An 18818-nucleotide genomic window follows, 5' to 3' on the forward strand; every position below is an offset into this window, starting at 1 on the left:
CCTCAAACACCTAACAGACTAGTCAACCTTCTATGGATGTGGCAACACACCAGAAGAATATCTTGCCAAGTTTTGGCTTTGAGAACAAAGTTTCTGGCTAAATGTCTTTGGCCAACATGAATGATAGGCAGCAAGTGTCATTTGTTGAACTAGAGTGGAAAGAGGAAGGAGTTTGGCACATGAGTTGCCCCCTTTTTCTTTTTTAAGGTATGTACAGTCAGAGGAGAAAGACTGATGTGAAATACCCGGCTGCAGTGGTATCACACAGGTAATGAAAAGGAAATGCAATGTACACCTCTGTTTCACATCAGACAAGAACTGTGTGTACAAGCTCCACACAAAGCCAGAGGTGGCTTGGGGTGAAGCTCACTTCCAGTGTTATGCCTGGCATTTCTCACAGGCAACAAACCTATTGCTAAAAAAGTTGCTGCAAAATATATTTTCTTTTCATTGAATATCCTAATTTTTGGTGCATTTTGTACATTCTGATGAAAAATAAAAATTTCTGTCAGGAATTTTTATGTCTCATCTCTAAAGGAACTTTTTTATGTCTCATCCTTAATAGGACTGTGTATGAAGTACCAGTACTAAATCTGAAGCAATAAGTGCAGCACTTAGATAGCATGTACTAGTATAATCCATCATGTCAAGATCCTACTGACTTAGCTTAGACATGTTACTGAACAGCGGCAAACTTACAAAATGGTGTAAGTAGTATTTGCATTTGTGCAGAGCAATAAGGAGGAGAGAAGCACATCTTACAGCTATGGCACTATGGTAGCTGGTGCCGCAGCCAATGAGCAGTAGCCGTCTGCATCGCTTGATTTCAGTGATGTAGTCCTTAATGCCGCCCAAAACCACAGATTCCTTCTCAAAGTTGAGGCGCCCTCTCATTGTGTTTATCACAGACTCAGGCTGCTCGAAGATCTCCTTTTGCATGAAAGAGCTGAAGTTTCCTGAAGAATTGGAAGGAAAGCTTGTTCACATGCACTGACAAAAATACAAATACAGCTACAAACAAAAGTTTGGAACTGAGAAGCGTTAACATGCCTGAACAACAATATGCCTGCATTATGAACATTTCTGAGCTCTGTCCACTGGGTTCCTTTTATCCAGTGCCTTAGGCTCATGCTTGAGTGAAATAATGTTGACTATATTTTAGGCACCAGGCTTATGAGTGCAGAGCTAACAACTTTTAACACACAAGTTCAGTTGCTGATCTTTTATAGGAGAAGTCAAGGATAAGCAGTGGGGAGCAACAAAAGTCATCCAGTGCGATCTGTGCATTCTTTATCTCGTCTTATTCATGTCTGCAGTCTTCTTACTGCTGCTTGTTTGGGTGATTTGCTGGATACGCAACATGGCCCTGTTTTGTAATGTAATTGGAAAAAATTTACATAATACAATAAGCCCTCTTTAAAACACTTACACTGCTGCTTTGATAAACTGAGCAGTCAGGGAAGTATTTAGTTTCTCAGACTCGGCATACTTCTGTGAATACTAACTTCTGCTAAGAGAAACAGATTTCCAAAGGTCCTCCAAGCTTTTCTTAAAGCGAGCATTTCTGTGCATAATGAACTTCATCTGCATTCATTTTGTGTTCTTTCCACAAGCTCTCTGCTGGAGTATTTATCCAAATGGCAAAAGAAAACCACTCTTGACGAGGTTTAGGAATTTACAACCTGCACCTAGTTCAAGATACTTGCACACTTTTGTGCAGTGTGAAAGGATATCAAGCTTTAATCCAGGATCCAGGACAAATGGTTGTCCTGGCAAGGTCAGGTTAGAAACTGGGATTTTGAGTCAGAGGTGGTCCCCACAAGATATGAAACGGTTGGCAAGTATGCCTACTTATGGATACAATGCTGTGTGACAGTTCTGGTGCCTGTGTGTGCAATAAATCATGGAATGAGTGATATCCTACATAAAAGAGTAGTCATGTTGTCTCCTTTTTGACATGATTGCTGACTGCTGAATAAACTTTTTTTTTTGCAATTGCACATATTGCCTAACCTTCAGTAGAGTTATTTGTCATTGACTGCACACTTGCATAACTTCAGTGATGTACAACATTGTTGGCATAACACCATGATTCTGCCTGAATTTGTGGTAATTTGCTTATTTTCACCTGTTGAAAGAGCTCTTGTACCACCATTATCATGACTAGTGAGTAATCCTGGCAAACAAAAAATTGAAAGTAAATGCTACATTATATCAGCCTCACACATTGAGGGGGGAATGCAAGCTAGAAGTATACATCTTGAGCTGCTACCTTTCATGATCTGCTGTATTTCCATCTTTAGTGTGATGATTTCTCGGTTCACATTCTCATCAAGTGTCCTCTTCAATCTGTGGATGGTCAGATCTGGAAAAATGAAAAGTGCTCAAATTACACAAATACCAAGAAACAGGTTTATGAACTTTTATATTTTCTAAAGCATGCCGGCTATAGTATATAGCAAGACTCTCACCATAATTAAAGATGTACTTTAATACTGAACTTCATAAGCAACCAAATTATAAAGATTTGATTAACAATTGCCGAGTCATATACTTTCAACAATGAAAGCATTTCAGCGCAAGTAGGCTTACTGCAGGTTAATATACATGATGTTTCATTTAACTTGGGCCAAACTTCAAAAATATGCAAACACTATACGTAGCTGGACAGAACCAAGGTAATGTTTATTGACACTTGGACATACTCAGATAATTTTTTGCATTCCGCCTAATTAGATAACTAGTCTTAATTAGTTAATTAACTTATCAATTATTATAGTTAGATGAAAAGTATAAATGAGAAAATTGTAGAGCAACATGAAAAACTCCCAATACAGCTTTGTGTTGCTCAATACATGCTACATAAAAGTGTTTTCCCTAGCGTGAAAGAAGCCTGCGAATACTACACGCAAAATTGTCACACGACTGGCCGCTCAAGGCCTTTCCGTGTATTCGCGGGCATCTTTCATGCTAGGAAAAACACGCAGCACGTATTGAGCAACAGAAAGCTGTATCAGGAGTTCCTCATGCAGCTCTACAATTTTCTCATTGACACTTTTAATCTAATTATAATAATTGAGAAGTTTAAATTAATTAAGACTAATTATCTAATTAGGCAGAATGCAAAAAATTATCTGAGCATCTTCAAGCAACGGCAAACATTATTTGGGTTCTGTCCAGCTATGTGGCATTTGCATATTTTTAAAGTTTGGCCCAAGTTAAATGCAGCACCCTGTGCAGGACAATCAATGTAAGTATTAACTGCATCTTGTCAGCATTATATGGGCTTAGTCTCAGGTTAATAAAGAAAGCTCCCTTAGTCTCACGTGCCTCGACACGTAACATACTGGCACCTTTACTGATGCATTTGCAATACTTGTACCTGTGAAAGATGTCATCAAAGAGGCAAGTATTGAATTGTTTAGCACTCTTATAGCACTTGATCAAAAGTTAACACACTTCCAATTGCTTTTACATCACTTCTTTTTCAAGCAAACCTTTCTGCATGGCCTGAAGTATAAAAAAGCTATACAACATTCATTTTGACTAGTTTTATCTGTTTAAGGCACAGCGGACTTGCCAGCATCAAAAATTTGTACAGTATCGCCTCATCCTCCTACATGGCAATTTGCAAAGAAATTTTTAATTTGTTCTGTCATTTATTCCCAACTTTCTAAATTATAAAAGCTTCCATGTTTGTAAGCTACCACTATACAAAGAGGCAGTACAAGGACAAATTGGAATGTTCAAGAAATGCTAAGAGCGAATGAAAAAAAAAATTACTTTTATGCTTTAGTGGGTTGTTCAGCGTCTCTAACAAGCACAGAACAAACCCATACATGCTCCAACATGATGCATAATTAATGAGCATAATTTATTATAATCAGCTCTGGCATGACTTCAAAATGAGCGCCAAAAACCAAAGCTAGATGAGCACCGCACCACGGCAGTTGCAACTGTCCAGTCACATGATCACAAGTGCTCAAAAACTGATGTGGAGGAGCGCGCTTGTTATGGCATTCTTCTGCTAGTCATGCATGTGGTGCATTTTGTCGTCACTGCCACAATTGTGGTTGTCCTCACTCAAAAGTGAAGCTGACGATTATGTGCAACTCGGAATCACTGCCATTACAGAGGTAGCAAACAATTTTCAGTTTGACCCTTTGCAGAGCAGCAAGTTGGAAATTGACAGCGCTACAAGCAGCAATGAAGGCGGGCATGAAATTGTGCACATTTGCCATGCCCAATAGAAAGACATTCAATACATCTCTCCGAAATCTCATATTTAGACTCGTGAGCTGTGTTTTGTCTTGGTAGTAAATGTTATAAAGAAATTCCCACGCAAACAAATAGCTGTGCCTAGTATCGTCCATGTTTTGTTTTTCCATTTTTCTTTTTGTGGGCAAGCATGTCCTTTACAAAAGCATGTGCAACAGTACTCTGGGGTCTTACTTTGGTGTTCTACCATTGCTGATGTCTATTCATTCCAGCCACTGTTGAGAACAAAATTGACTGGCTGTTGTCTTCATCACGTGTAGAGAAACAAATGAAATGCTATGGCTATCAAGGTGTTCTCTTTGCTTCGATGGACACTACTACACCATGCATTGTTGCCCTGTCATGACAGTCTGTTCAGATTACTGCTGGCGTACATAGGAGAGTGAGAAGTCAGACACTAGCAGGTGGACAGTTTGACAGGGAAGCAAGGAAGCAGCGTCTATCACGTCCTGCTCCATGCAAGCATCCCATTCTATAACTTCGGCAGTGCTCACAGAGCTGGCGAAACATAGTGAGCCCAAGGAGCCACAAATACGCAATCTATTGACAATGATGTCATGAGATGCAGCAGTTTAAACCAGCCACTTGTGCCAACCTTAAAAATGTATTAAAAATGTTTTCCAGGCAATATTCGCCATTAATACTCGGTCAGAGGTACTGTGCCTATGTATGCAGAGGAATCGAATAGCAGAAATCTTGTCTCAGTGCTCCTTTAAGGTTTGCTTCTATTAAAAGGCTTATCATTACCAATGCCCAAGGTAACAAAGTTCTCCTACTGACACAGCTTGGGAATACAAGCACAAAGAGTCATCTCTCATGTCATTCATTGCCCAAGATATATAGCCAGAACATAAATTTAAAGATTAAATTACAATAACTCACGCCCATCAGAAACAGCTGCAACATCATCATCTTCAAGGAAGATCACCCTGTTTGTGTGTTCAATGATGGCACTAGAAAAAAAGGAAAAAAAAAAAAGGTCGTTCAGCAATGAAAGCACAGATGTCATGCAGCATGCAGTCCGAGTTCAAGCGGCTTTCAGAGGAAAGCCCATTAGATATGAACTGTTGAAAGCACAGCCATGTTTTGTATGGTATTGATCCACACTTTAGAAATTATGTTGTGCTTTATTTACCATCAATAAAATGGATGCCACTGTCAAATTTAGGTCGCAAAACAAAGAGAGGCTTGGCTGCAGAAGCTTTCTTGCACCACACAAGGAAGTCGCAAACTGTTGGACTGTTTTCACTAAGTCATGCATGCCCACTTTTCCAGTTCATGATGATGATGATGTATGGTGTTTAATGGCGCAAGGGCCAGGTATGGCCAAAGAGCGCCAGGCCAGTGTGTTCATGAGTTGACAATGGAGCAATGAATTGCGAAAGGTAGATGTGTCGTGGCTGTAAAAGGGCCTAAAAACAATCGCTGTAAAATGCGTAAAATATATATGTAATAAAATTATGGCAATGGCTAATGAGGTGCACTATGAACACGAAAGAACAAATTGCAAGATGATGAAGATAAACGAAAATTTATCACTGATAAACTTTTCAAACAGCACTACTGCCTTGACAGACCCTTTGAAACGCAAGGGCCTGGAGGCGCGTGCTATGCAAAATTACTATCGCGGCGACATCCTCTGGAGAGAGGATGCGCTACGAAACTATTGGGCAAATAACATGCAATACTACATCACTCAGAAAATCCAGGACAGCTTTAGTGCTAAAGAGAGGTTTGTCGCCCAGAAACATAGCGGGATGGAGTGGAAGACAGTACCGGTACGCTAGGGGAAAGTGCCTTTTTCTCTCTGTTTCGGCTTCCCTGCACTCCACGAGCACGTGTAGCACGGTAAGCCTCTCTCCACATCTACCACAGGTTGGCGGGTCATTTCCAGTTAATAGAAAATTGTGGGTGCCCTATGTATGCCCTATTCTCAAACGAGAGAATAGGACATTAGTTCTTCGTATTTTCGTAACAGGATGCCACGGGCCAATCTGTGGCTTAACTAAGTGGAGCTTATTGTTCGTTTCGGCATCCCACAAGCGCTGCCAGTGGCTTCGAAGTTTCTTTCTCAAGTAGGGCTTGAGATCTGTGGCAGGGATAGAAGCGGTAGGGTTAAGGGCTCGCGATGTAGTTGATGTGGCCATTTGATCAGCCAGAACATTGCCCTCGATGCCTCTATGGCCAGGCACCCAGCACAAAATAATATACTGGTTAGACATGTATGCTTTGCACAGAGCAGAATACAGTTCAATGAGTACAGGGTTTTTGTGTTTATGTAGAGTCATGAGGGCTTTTACGACGCTTAGAGAGTCTGTAAATATTATTGATCTTTTCAGTTTTGATTTGCCTATACTCTTCACAGCCGATAAAAGTGCATAGGCCTCAGCCGTAAAAATGCTTGTTTCCGGGTGCAGTACATCGGACTCTGAGAACGATGGTCCGACTACCGCATAAGATACCCCTGCATGTGACTTGGAAGCGTCAGTGTAGAACTGAGTGCAGGACGAGTACTTGGACTGAATTTCCAGAAAATGCATTCGGATATGTGCCTCTGGAGCGTCTTTCGTGACCTCTACAAATGAGGTATCACACTCTATGAGCTGCCACTGCCACGGTGGCACTGGCTTTGCTGGGGCCATCAGAGTATTTCCAGGTAGTGGGATATCGATTTGTTCACTAATTTTCCTTAGACGTACTGAGAAGGGATCTCTTGCTGTCGGCCGGTTATTAAAGAGTGTGGCACTGGTCATGTCATTTACGGTTGAGAAGGACGGGTGTTCCGAGTTCGAATTAACTTTCATGAAATAGGTGAGGCTTAGGTACAAACGTTGCATGTCAAGCGACCACATGTCTGCCTCTACATACAGGCTTGCCACAGGACTTGTCCTGAAGGCACCAGTGGCTATGCGGATGCCTAGGTGGTGTACAGGATCCAGCATCCTTAGGACGCTTGGTGTAGCAGAATGGTACACTATGGCGCCGTAATCTAGTCTTGTGAGTATGAGGCTCTTATACAAATTCAAAAGACACTTTGTGTCACTACCCCAAGCGGTGCGTGACAATATATTTAGAATATTCATTGTTTTCATGCACTTGTTTCTTACATACTGTATGTGTGCCACAAATGTTAGCTTCGCATCTAAAATCACACCTAAAAACTTATGCTCCGATTTTACGGCCACACGTTTTCCCTGCAACTCAATGTCAGGATCGGGGTGCAGACCCCTCTTTCTGGAGAACAGGACGCAGGTGGTCTTTTGTGGGTTAAGGCTAAATCCATTCTCATCTGCCCAATTAGACACCTTGTTCAGACCAAGCTGAATCTGCCGCTCACAGACTGCGAGGTTGCACGAGGCGAAACCTATCTGTACATCATCGACGTATGCAGAATAAAACATGTTTCTTGGGATATACAGACGCAAGGAGCTCATTTTTACGATGAAGAGAGTGCAACTGAGCACCCCGCCCTGTGGAACTCCGGTTTCCTGCACAAATGGTCTTGATACAGCATTTCCCACACGAACACGGAATGTGCGATTAGATAAATAACTTTCGATGACATTTAACATGCAACCACGTATACCAACGTGTGAGAGGTCTCTAAGTATTCCAAACCGCCAGGTGGTATCGTAGGCTTTTTCTATATCAAGGAATACAGAGAGAAAGAACTGTTTACGGACAAAAGCTTCTCGAATTTGCGTCTCAATACGTATCAAATGGTCGGCGGTGGATCGTCCTTCTCGAAACCCGCATTGGTACGGGTCAAGCAGTTTGTTTGATTCGAGGAAATGTATTAGTCGGCGGTTTATCATTTTTTCAAACAGTTTGCAGAGGCAGCTTGTTAGTGCTATAGGGCGGTAACTCGAAGCAGACGATGGGTCCTTGCCCTGCTTCAGTATAGGAACGACAATGGCCTCTTTCCAGGCAGAGGGAATCTTGCCGGAGGTCCATATAGCATTGTATAGGGTGAGGAGAGTTTTCTTTGTTTCATGGGGAAGGTGTTTCAGCATGTGATAAGCTATGCGGTCAGAGCCTGGCGCAGACTTGTTGCAACAACTAAGTGATGCATACAGTTCAGCAATACAGAATGGCTGGTTGTATGCTTCGTTTCCAGTACATTTTCTTTCTAGTTTCTGTTTTTCTATTGTAGCCTTGTGCCTTTTAAATGTTTGGGAATAATGAGATGAGCTGGCCACTTGTTGAAAATGTGCTTCTAGGCAGTTAGCTTGGTCTTCCAAAGTGTCGCCTTGTGTATTTACCAACGGGAGTGAATAAGTTTGTAGCCCTTTTATCTTATTAACTTTCTTCCAGACTCTGCCCTCGTCTGTATACGATTTTATGCCTGATAAAAACTTCTTCCAACTTTCTCTCCTGGCCTGTCGGCGCGTTCTTCTGCCCTCCGATTTAATTTTCTTAAAATTTACAAGATTCTCCGCAGTTGGGGAGTCGCGTAGCAACCCCCACGCTTTGTTCTGTTTCCTACGAGCGTTCCGACATTCCTCGTTCCACCATGGGACACGGCGTTTGCAGGTCGCACCACTCATTTCTGGTATACATTCAGAAGCGGCATCGACTATGAAGGATGTAAGATACTCGACAGCAGCATCAATTTCCATCGAAGATAAGTCAGACCACGAGATACTACTCGTAAGACTTTCGAATTTCTCCCAATCTGCCTTATCGAACTTCCACCGGGAAGCCTGTGGTGCAGGTTCGTTTTGTAGTGGTGATCTCAGCAGTATGGGAAAGTGGTCACTCCCGTAAGGATTTTTTATAACTTCCCATTTAAGTTCAGGAAATATAGACGGGGAAGCCACACTGAGATCAATGGAAGAAAATGTTTTGTTTGCAAGATTGTAGTAGGTGGGTTCCTTCTTATTCAGGAGACACGCACCAGAGGAGAAAAGAAATTGTTCGATTAGGCGTCCTCGCGCATCGATACGCGTGTCGCCCCACAAGCTGCTGTGTGCATTGAAATCGCCAAGAACGAGGTAAGGTTCCGGTAATTCATCTATAAATGATTGAAATTCATGCTTGTGTAAAGGATAATGTGGGGGTATATAGAGCGAGCAAATGGTTACGAGTTTACCCAGAAGTACAGCACGAACGGCTACCGCCTCAAGTGCCGTATTGAGTGGAAGTTGCTGACAGGCTACACTTCTGTCGAGTATGATGGCCACACCACCAGATGATGAGGCAGAATCCTCGCGGTCTCTTCTGAAAACAATATTTTGACGTAGGAAGTTGATGTTTCTGGTGTTTAGGTGTGTTTCTTGAACACACAGCACCTTTGGATTGAATTTATTGATAAGTTCTTGGATGTCGTCTAGGTTGTGGATTAGTCCCCTAACATTCCACTGCATTATTGTGTTCATGTTTGAGGAAAATGAAAGGTGCTGTGTGTCTCAAAAGGGAGGAGAGTAACTTACTTTACAGAGCCTTTGTTAGGCCCTGTAATTGGTGTTTTGTCTTTTTTGGAGCGGTCGAGAGAACCTCGCCGCTCCATCGACGCTACTAGCGCTGTTTGGCTTGGACTGGTGTCCATAGCCTCTTGCGAGGCACTGGACACCCGCTCCAGAGAGCGATGTGTGCGTCGCGTAGACTTCATCTCGAGTGACGAAGTCTTCGTCCTCACCGGACCGGAGGTCGACAGGACCCCTGGGGCCTCTGCGGTGCCCTGGCTGCTGCCGGAGCTTGTAGAGGCCACTGGTGTGGACAATTTGAGAGATGGCAGGGCAGCGTTGGCTGCTCCCACCTTAGGGGCGGGTGGCATTGGCCTCGGCACGCTAGGCGTGGTCCGGGCTGCCGCCAGATGCCGTTGTGGTGCCGCCCCCCGTTGCACCACTTCGGCGAAAGATGTTTTGAGCAAGAATAAAGAGGAGATACGTTGTCGTGCTTCACGGAATGTTATGTTCTCCTTCACTTTTACAGTAATTATTTCTTTTTCTTTCTTCCAGGCTGGACAAGCTCTGGAGTATGCAGGGTGACTGCCATCGCAGTTAGCACAATGTACCTCGTCATTATTGCAATCTTCAGAAGAGTGACCGGTTGTGCCGCACTTTGCGCACATAAGCTGCCCTCGGCAGCTCTGGGATGCGTGACCAAATCTTTGACATTTGAAGCAACGTCGCGGGTTCGGAATGTATGGTCGAACATGAAGTTTTACGTAGCCGGTTTCAAGAGTCTCGGGTAAAGTAGTTGAACTGAAAGTGAGTATTAAATGCTTTGTTGGGATTTCGTTGTCATTCCATCTGATTTTGATGCGCTGCACATGGATTACCCCTTGGTCCTTCCATCCATCCAGGAGTTCTTCTTCATTCAAAGTCATTAGGTCTTCGTCTGATACTACACCTTTTACTGTGTTCATTGTTCTATGTGCGCTTACAGAAACAGGGATGTTACCAAAGACTACGAGGTGTGCGAGTTTGTTGTATTGTTCCTTGTCTTTTAGTTCGAGGAGCAAATCTCCGGTTGCCATCTTTGTTGCCTTATACCCAGCTCCAATGGTCTCTTTTAGGCACTTGGCCACAAGAAATGGGGAAATTGCTCTAGCTTTCGTAGATGGTTGCTCACAGTGAAGGACGTGAAATTTCGGGAAAGTTTCTTTGTTTTTGGGCCAGAATAGCGAGGTTGCGTCGGTGCGTACCCTTTTCGAGGCACGATCGGTTGTAAACGGGTTTGAGGATCCCATGGAAAGAAGTGGTTTATTCGGCAACGGCGTCTGCCACCCACCACGGAGCCCAACAAGGGGACGTGGCAGAACATGTAAACAAGTCTGCACAGCGCCAGCAGTATGCCGTTACTATAACCTAATATGGTATACCCAAGGTAGGACAGCCACACCAGGTTAACCCTTGCCGCCAGGAAAAGTTGAAGTGAATGGAAAAGATGAGAAGACAGGAAAGATTAAAAGTGATAGGGAAAGACGAAGATTGGAGAGAGAGCCAGGAAAAGGCAACTACCGATTTCCCCCGGGTGGGTCAGTCCGGGGGTGCCGTCTACGTGAAGCGGAGGCCAAAGAAGTGTGTTGCCTCCGCCGGGGGGCCATAAAGGTCCAACTCCCGGCATCGGCTCAACCCCCAGGATCCCCTTTTCCCCGGACACGGCTAAGCCACGCACGGTTAAGCGTAGGAGGGTCCGACCCTCATGTGCTCGGGTCCGTGGTCGCAACACTTTTCCAGTTCAGAAAGTAAATTTGCATTAATTATGCATTCCATTACATGGTGCAATATGCTTAAAAGGGGCCCTGAAACACTTTTATAAGCAATCATAGAATGATATCACTGTTAAATTATGTTGTCTCACAAATATCCTGCTGCAAACATGTTTAGAAACTTTCAAGCACATACGAAGTTAGACGTAGTTATCGCACCAATGAGAGGCTTTGTTTCTCATTTCATTCGCTCTCCAAGCTGAACATCCAAGCTGAACAGGAGAGACAAGGGGGTACAGGGGAGTAATGCCCCACTGGCCCTGCCTAGAGCCGTCTTGTCTTGCTGGCAAGACGGCTCGTGGCGGCACCCTATGGTGGCTGCGGTATCTATGCTACACTTTTCATTTTGGAGGCCACGCACAGCAGGTGCAGTAACTGTGTGTAGACTGGCAGTGCAAAGATGAAAGAGTTTTTCTATTGTTTTGAGATAGCAGACATATATATATTTTTCATTTTATTTAACTCAAATGCGCAATAATTGTATTACTGAGAATGTCCGTGCGATCATGAAATCAGCCAATAGCTGTTGGTGGGTCCAGCTGTTTGCGATGATACTGTTCAACAACATTACAAAGGAGAGAGCAGGCGATTTTTCACCGCTTTTAATACTAGAGTAAATTTCCTGCTGCAAGCAATGGAACACTATTTGGCTCACATGTTCACAGGAGGGGTTAACAGATCGTCAATGCTTTCTTACAATGTTCAATAAGTGTTTAAAAAAAAATTATGGGGTTTTACGTGCCAAAACCAGTTCTGATTATGAGGCACGCCGTAGTGGGGGACTCCGGAAATTTGGACCACCTGGGGTTCTTTAACGTGCACCTAAATCTAAGTACACGGGTGTTTTCGCATTTCGCCCCCATCGAAATGCGGCCGTCGTGGCCGGGATGCAATCCCGCGACCTCATGCTCAGCAGCCCAACACCATAGCCACTGAGCAACCACGGCGGGTTCAATAAGTGTTTCAAGGTCCCTTTAAAAGCTCGTTATGCACTCCACTGGAATAGTAAAATGTGGGGTTGACTCTTGCATATACGACAGCAGTAACAAGGCATTAAGCTGCAGCAAAAGGGGAAAGTGCGACATAAGAAGTATTCAATAACCATTCAAGCATGCCATATAACTGTACTACACTGAACCCACAACAGTTTCCAGGCACAGAAATTCTGCTTTGAAGCAAATGGAAAACAGGGATATTTTTTTTCCACGCTAAATTTAGTGAATTCCAGAAAGAAAAGGACTAACGTGTTTGTTCACATACCTAGCATCTGATGCAAAGAAGTATTCAATTTCCTTGTCATCTCCAGGTGGGCCAAACTCTGTTGTTGATGCAGTACGCTGCAGACCTCCCGTGTTGGAAGGTGGGTGGGACTCCCTGGGGCGGTGGTCTAATTTCAGAGCATTTAGAAGATAATTTGTATTAGACAGTACAGCTGGAGTGCAAAATTTTGTCGAGACAATCCAGCAAACATGTCAGTTAAAAATTAACTTGACCAACTATGATGCATTAGCCCTTTCCCTGGGTTCAACTTGCATGGAGCTCCTTGTGCAAGGCACATGCTGACCTCGCATGGAGAACTAATGGAACATAACACAAAGCATGCATTCTAAATGGTGGAAAACAAACACATGTGGTTGATGTGGTGCACACCTTGTCCAGTTATTCTCCAGTATTTGCATGAAACAACCATCAGTGTCTTAACTGTCAAACACAGTCACACCCCTCTAGACACCTTGAACGTCAAAGAAAAACTGTCTGTACAGTACCATTGAGATGAACCCACGTGGCCTTGTTTTCCACCACCACTGTGAGGACACCACATCGCATGAAAAAGGCCCATGAATGATGATGTTCTAATCTACAACTATATACAGATAATACAGGTCAAGCAACACTGATCTAACCATCAGCACTGCACTGCTACTGGCTACTAACATATTACAACTGAAGTTAACCGACAAGACTTCTTGGCAGGGCAATCGAAAAAACAAGACAAAAACATGCTTAACTTGTTCACAGTGGTAGAAAAAGAAAAAAAAATAGAAAATGTTTAAAGCACAAGCAGCAAATTCTATAAAATATAAGGCAATAGAGACTATAAAGAGTGCACATACAAAGCATTCACAATGGCACACGCTTGCATGCAAAAAGGAAACTGGGACAATGTCCTACAGTGATTATGAAAGATGGAAACCTACTGGCCAAGCCCATCTAACTTTTAAACTGTTCATACACATATCTATACACAGAAATATTTTAAAGAGAAATTTTTTGATTAAAATATACAAGGCAAACGTACAGCTGCCATATCTATCAGCCTGCCTTTGCATAACTCACGTTGACTGGAACCATCCAGTTTCAGATGGCAACATGATGTCCATAGTAGGGCCCACAAATGACATGCAAATTAAAATTCTTTTAAGGAAAAAAAAAAAATTGTGCAGTTTTATTTTGAACACATGCAGGCCACTTTGGGCCCACAATCATGCTCTTGAGAGAACAAAACCTTCACTAAAACGAGTGAAAATAACACAATTTATACTTTACCAAAATTTCTACATAATCGTATACTTATCCTTGAACTGGTTCCAGCTCCAAAGATATTTTCCTCAAATACAGATCCGAAGAGCACTGCAATAATACTACACAGAAGGGCAGCTATACTCATCTTTCTGCCATCTTCCTTTTGCCCTTTCACACTGTCTGCTGACTGATGAGAGTATAAACACCTGCTCTCCTAACTAAATCAATTATCAATATGGTGCTTGTGTACACAAAAAAATAATTTACAGAAAAGATGAGCAATTTGCAAGTCAACTCCCCATCTACTGTTTTTAGCTGGCTTTTTTTGCACTAACTCCGTCCTTACCTCTATGAACCTCTAGTACATGATCCTACAAGTTCCTACCACCTCAAAAGTACATTGATCCTGATGTATCATGCTATCCCAAAGTATTACAAAAATATGAGAATTGGCCGGTAGGGTGCATAGGTGAGCCAATCGATCTGTATTCATTGTAAAGGGAACTCATTCATGCTGGCAGTGGCAGATCAGAGCAGCTCAGATAAGATTAGGGTGTTTTGATGTTTTATCCCCCCCTCCCCCCCCACACCATATTAAAAAATTGTAACTCTAAGACGCGTTTACAGTGTTTCACAATGCACATTGGAGTGCATATACACATTTATGACAGACTGTCTAGTACGAAGTTTTCACTACATTTCAGCATTTATGACAATTACAATAACAGATGCCTCAACATGTAGCTTCAATATAAAGTGAAGCCTCTTATTAATCCGAGACACCATAGCTTTACTTGTGCTACAAATGTCAGACCTTAAAGGTTCCCTGGAACGATTCTGTCATACCCGAGAGTCCTGTATAGACGCAAAGAGTATCTTTAATGGAATGCTTTCTCACAACAATTTTATGTCAGAGCACTATATTAAAAGAGACACAAGAGGTTGAACTTCACCCTCCTTTTAAGCTTCAGCATTCCCCTTCAACTTTTATTTTGTGTGGCCATGGCTATGTTGCGCTTCCTTGGGCACAATGCTGTGCGGCGACGAGAATGTTGTCTACTTCTGTTTGATTTGAACCGAGGCAGTTCCCATGTCACCTTAAAATAAAGTTTACATGCAGTGCTCATATTTTTTACCAGGTGCAATTGCTGCAGTTTATTCCCTGCATATACCTGCAGTGCAAGACCATGAGCACCGTACAGTGCTGGTACCATTCATGTTTCCACCGCCAGAAGAAGACATCACTGCACCTTTGTTCATGCGAGATAACCCCTCAATGTCCCGGCTGCTGCCATCGCCACTGTACTATTAGCATTTGTTGCATTCTTTCTCACACCTTGCTTCCTTCTGTGCAGCCTCACAAAGCTTCCACAAAGCCCAGCTTTTTGGAAAAAATTTATTCCACTCCCTTGCATGAAAACACAAATGCACACCTACAGATTACAGCTGTAGCAGATGATCCACATTCTCAAGAAACGTTTTCAAGGAACATCTACATTTATTGCATTTGAGTTTATATTTTTCCATGTACACAAATTACTGTGTATACATATGCCATTAGAAAGAAGCGTAATAGAGCAGCATGGCTTCAAGTATTCCTGACGATGTCACATGGGAGGCCAGTTGTCCATGCTAAGTAAATGGGCAGAGGCAGCAGGCAGCTAAAATTGTGGGGAGCAGTGTAGCTGTGATCTAGTGAAGCAGCCATTTAATACTTAATAAAAAAATTATACGCTTTACGCAAAGCACCCAAATTTGGCGCTTGATCACAAGGGCCTCACTTCCTGACTGCATTTCTTCAAAAGTGCCAGAATCGCTTCAGGGTCTCTTCAAATGATCACTTTGTGTGTCAGTTTACACAGCACACTGCCTTGCTGCATAAATTACATATTTGCTCTGACCATATCATTATTTCAACTGTTTTACAGTAAGCAGCAGACGTGCAACAATAAAAGAAGCAGGAGGCCACTGCAACTGACAATTTTCTTCTCCGTGCTTTTACCAGACTGCAAAGTAAAGTTTACAATAACTGGATTTCCGAGCCTACACACAAGTTCCCTTTACAACAAATAGCCTTGAATGACTATGGAGTAAGTGGTTGTTGACCAGAAGCAGAATCTACTACCTGTCTGGGTGTCGTCTTTTTCTGCACCCAAGACCAGAGGAAGAGGAGGGCAGGAGAGAGTGAGGGTTGTTTGGGAGGCAGGCGAGGCCAGGAGAGACAACAACATTGGTCACACACTATCCGACAGTGTAGGCATGCACAAAACACAGCAGGCACATATGCACAATCTATCAGGCAAGGTACACGTGTTACAGGCACTCCAATATGCTTTGCCAAATTTCAAACATGGACTGCATGCCACTACATACAGAGTGCTACCAAGGTGAGTTTCTTACACAAGCATGCTTCACATTGTTTTCTCGATGGCTCCCATTCCTAAAGGTATAGAACAGCCCGAGTCACTTGTACACTGATCTCATTACTGCAGGTAGCTGCCACAGGGGCACAGTCTTTTTTTGTTAGGTCTAAAATTCTAAGTGGTCATGTTAGATGACCACAACCATGTGGTTGAAATGGGACCTCAATAGAAGGTGCTACAGGGCGACAGGTGGAATTGACAAGTCACATAGTGACCAACAATCATGCACAAAGCATCCAAATGTATTTTTACTGCATGCAGCATATGGCCTTAACATAAAAGAAGAAAAAGAGAGCAATTCAATTTCACTTGAATGAGCTAGCTGCTATAAATTTTCAAGAAGTGTTTACTCAGCAAACAATTTTGTCCTCCAATGAACATTCCTGCATGTGCAAAGGCAACCATAGCCTGACCTGAAGTGCAGAAAAGCAAGCATAATGGCAAAGTAATCAATCATATTCTAAATTTAAAGTCGGGGTAACAAATTGTCTGCTTAAATGTTATTCGCAATAAGCCAACAAGTTTATGCAATATCATGTGGGTTGATGGCTTTTGCAAAATTATGAAATAAAACTATGCGTGATTTCACAGTGGAGTAAGATGCCAAAAATGAAGTGACAAACAGCAAAACCCTTGAATTTTTCGACATGGCGGACCTACACCTCATTTTAGCTGTAAAAGAATGATAATTCAATCTATACAAAACTATGAGCAAGGATAGGGAACAAGCAGCCTCCCTCTTTTCTTTTTTCTTTTTGTATCGGGCTAACTACGAATTTATCAAGTTCAAGTTTACACTCTACCAAAAGTGGAGGATGCTATTTGTCAAGCTGTGCAACAACTTGACGGGGGTCCCAGCTTCCTTATACATTAGTGGCACGCAAGGAATACAAAAACAGCATCTACATACTGCAGATTGTATAAAGGAAGGTCAGTCCTGACCAAGCAAATGTGTAAAGTAAACAAGGATTCTAAAGGATCATGAATATGTATTAGGAAAATGAAGGAACAATAAGCTAGGTAGCTGCATATGCCTTCTACGTGGTCTTCAAAAACAGTAGACAAATGACCAAACTCTACAAAAGTCTATTTGCTGCCATGTTCCATAGTGTTAAAAGTCAACTGAAACATTCTATAGCTTCTACATTAATCACAATATTGTCAATTAACTAAATGTGTCTGATCTTGTACAATACAATAGCATGAATCTGCAGCAAAATTCAAATGCCTTGATCATTTCAAATGCACCTAAATGGCACATTCATTCAAGTGAACATGACAAAATTAACTACGAACAGCCTAGCTAACGATCAGCCATGTTTGATTCAAGCAAAAAAAAAAAAAAAAAAAAACTACTTGACAGTGTTAATTATCTAAAACATTTATAATGTGCCGTAGCAAAGTCAAGCATCATCTATTTCAGACAAGGTGCCATGAAAGGGGTCAAAGCATCACCAGATGTATGCCTCATATATTGCTCAAAGACAATACACTGCAGAATTATTTGCTTACTTAAAGCCTCAGCACTTTAAAGCCAATAGAAGATGCACATACAAATGTAAAACAAGTGCAGTCTTATGTGCTTTACTATCCCAAGAGGACTCACTGCATTTGCATCAATAAATATGGCAGCTTCTCTGTGGGTACTTTTGCCTACACTTGTAAGGCAAATGGTAGTTACTTGTAAGCATCACAAAGGACACAGGATTGATGATAGAACAACATGCAGGTGCACTGTTTGGTTGGCACAGGTTAGAGAAGGAACATGAAAATGATGTCTACCTTGTTCATTTTGGATGCCACATTCTGCATGCCGAAAAGAGGCTCAGTAAGATAGCAGCAGGCAATGAAAATAGAAAAAGAACATTGATCATGCAAAGAAAGGGGGAATTACATGGCTGGAAAAAACAAATTTTAAGCTGCACAGTAGAGCAGATTGGGAAAAAGACAACACAACACAACACACAAGCATGTACCCATACGAAGAGTGTTCACACACATGCAAGAGCTTGACACAGTCTTTCAAAGCTAGAACAAAACTAGGAAGCATGCTCTAGCACTGCACTGCATTGCAGACAAAGAACCAAGAATTAATGTCTGGAAGCACAACACATTGCACATTCAGCAAATATTTCAGTTCAGCAACAAACTATGCTGCATAATCAGCCATATTTCCTGCACCAAAATGATAAACTAACTGTTAACAACCAGACAGTGGCTTACAAGATGCTGCATACATTAATGCAGCTAACAGTTTTTAAAGAGCTATTTTAAGGTTAGCTATGTACCGCAGTGAAAATCTTCAAAGGTGGGTCCACATTATAGCTTCTGCAGTATTGCATCAGAATGCAGGAACTCAAAATGTAACGGCTTTATAT

General features: G+C 42.3%; 1 protein-coding gene across 12 annotated transcripts in view; it reads right to left on the reverse strand.

Moving 5' to 3' along the window:
* The window catches only part of LOC119436858 (glutamine--fructose-6-phosphate aminotransferase [isomerizing] 2-like), a 76791-nt gene that overhangs the window by 11042 nt on the left and 46931 nt on the right, over positions 1-18818 (reverse strand). For 3 of the 12 annotated variants that reach the window (XM_037703873.2, XM_037703878.2, XM_037703879.2), the window contains 4 exons: positions 12755-12881; positions 5161-5231; positions 2273-2365; positions 763-956 (listed from right to left, as the gene is read on the reverse strand). In XM_037703873.2, coding sequence (XP_037559801.1) covers positions 763-956; positions 2273-2365; positions 5161-5231; positions 12755-12881 — 485 coding nt within the window. Of the gene's footprint in view, positions 1-762; positions 957-2272; positions 2366-5160; positions 5232-12754; positions 12882-16142; positions 16164-16790; positions 16854-18222; positions 18265-18818 lie in introns of all 12 variants that reach the window. The other 9 variants (XM_049660045.1, XM_037703872.2, XM_037703874.2 and 6 more) reach the window with 8 other exon arrangements.

This window comes from Dermacentor silvarum, chromosome 1 (genome assembly GCF_013339745.2).
Source record: "Dermacentor silvarum isolate Dsil-2018 chromosome 1, BIME_Dsil_1.4, whole genome shotgun sequence".
NCBI lineage: Eukaryota > Metazoa > Arthropoda > Arachnida > Ixodida > Ixodidae > Dermacentor > Dermacentor silvarum.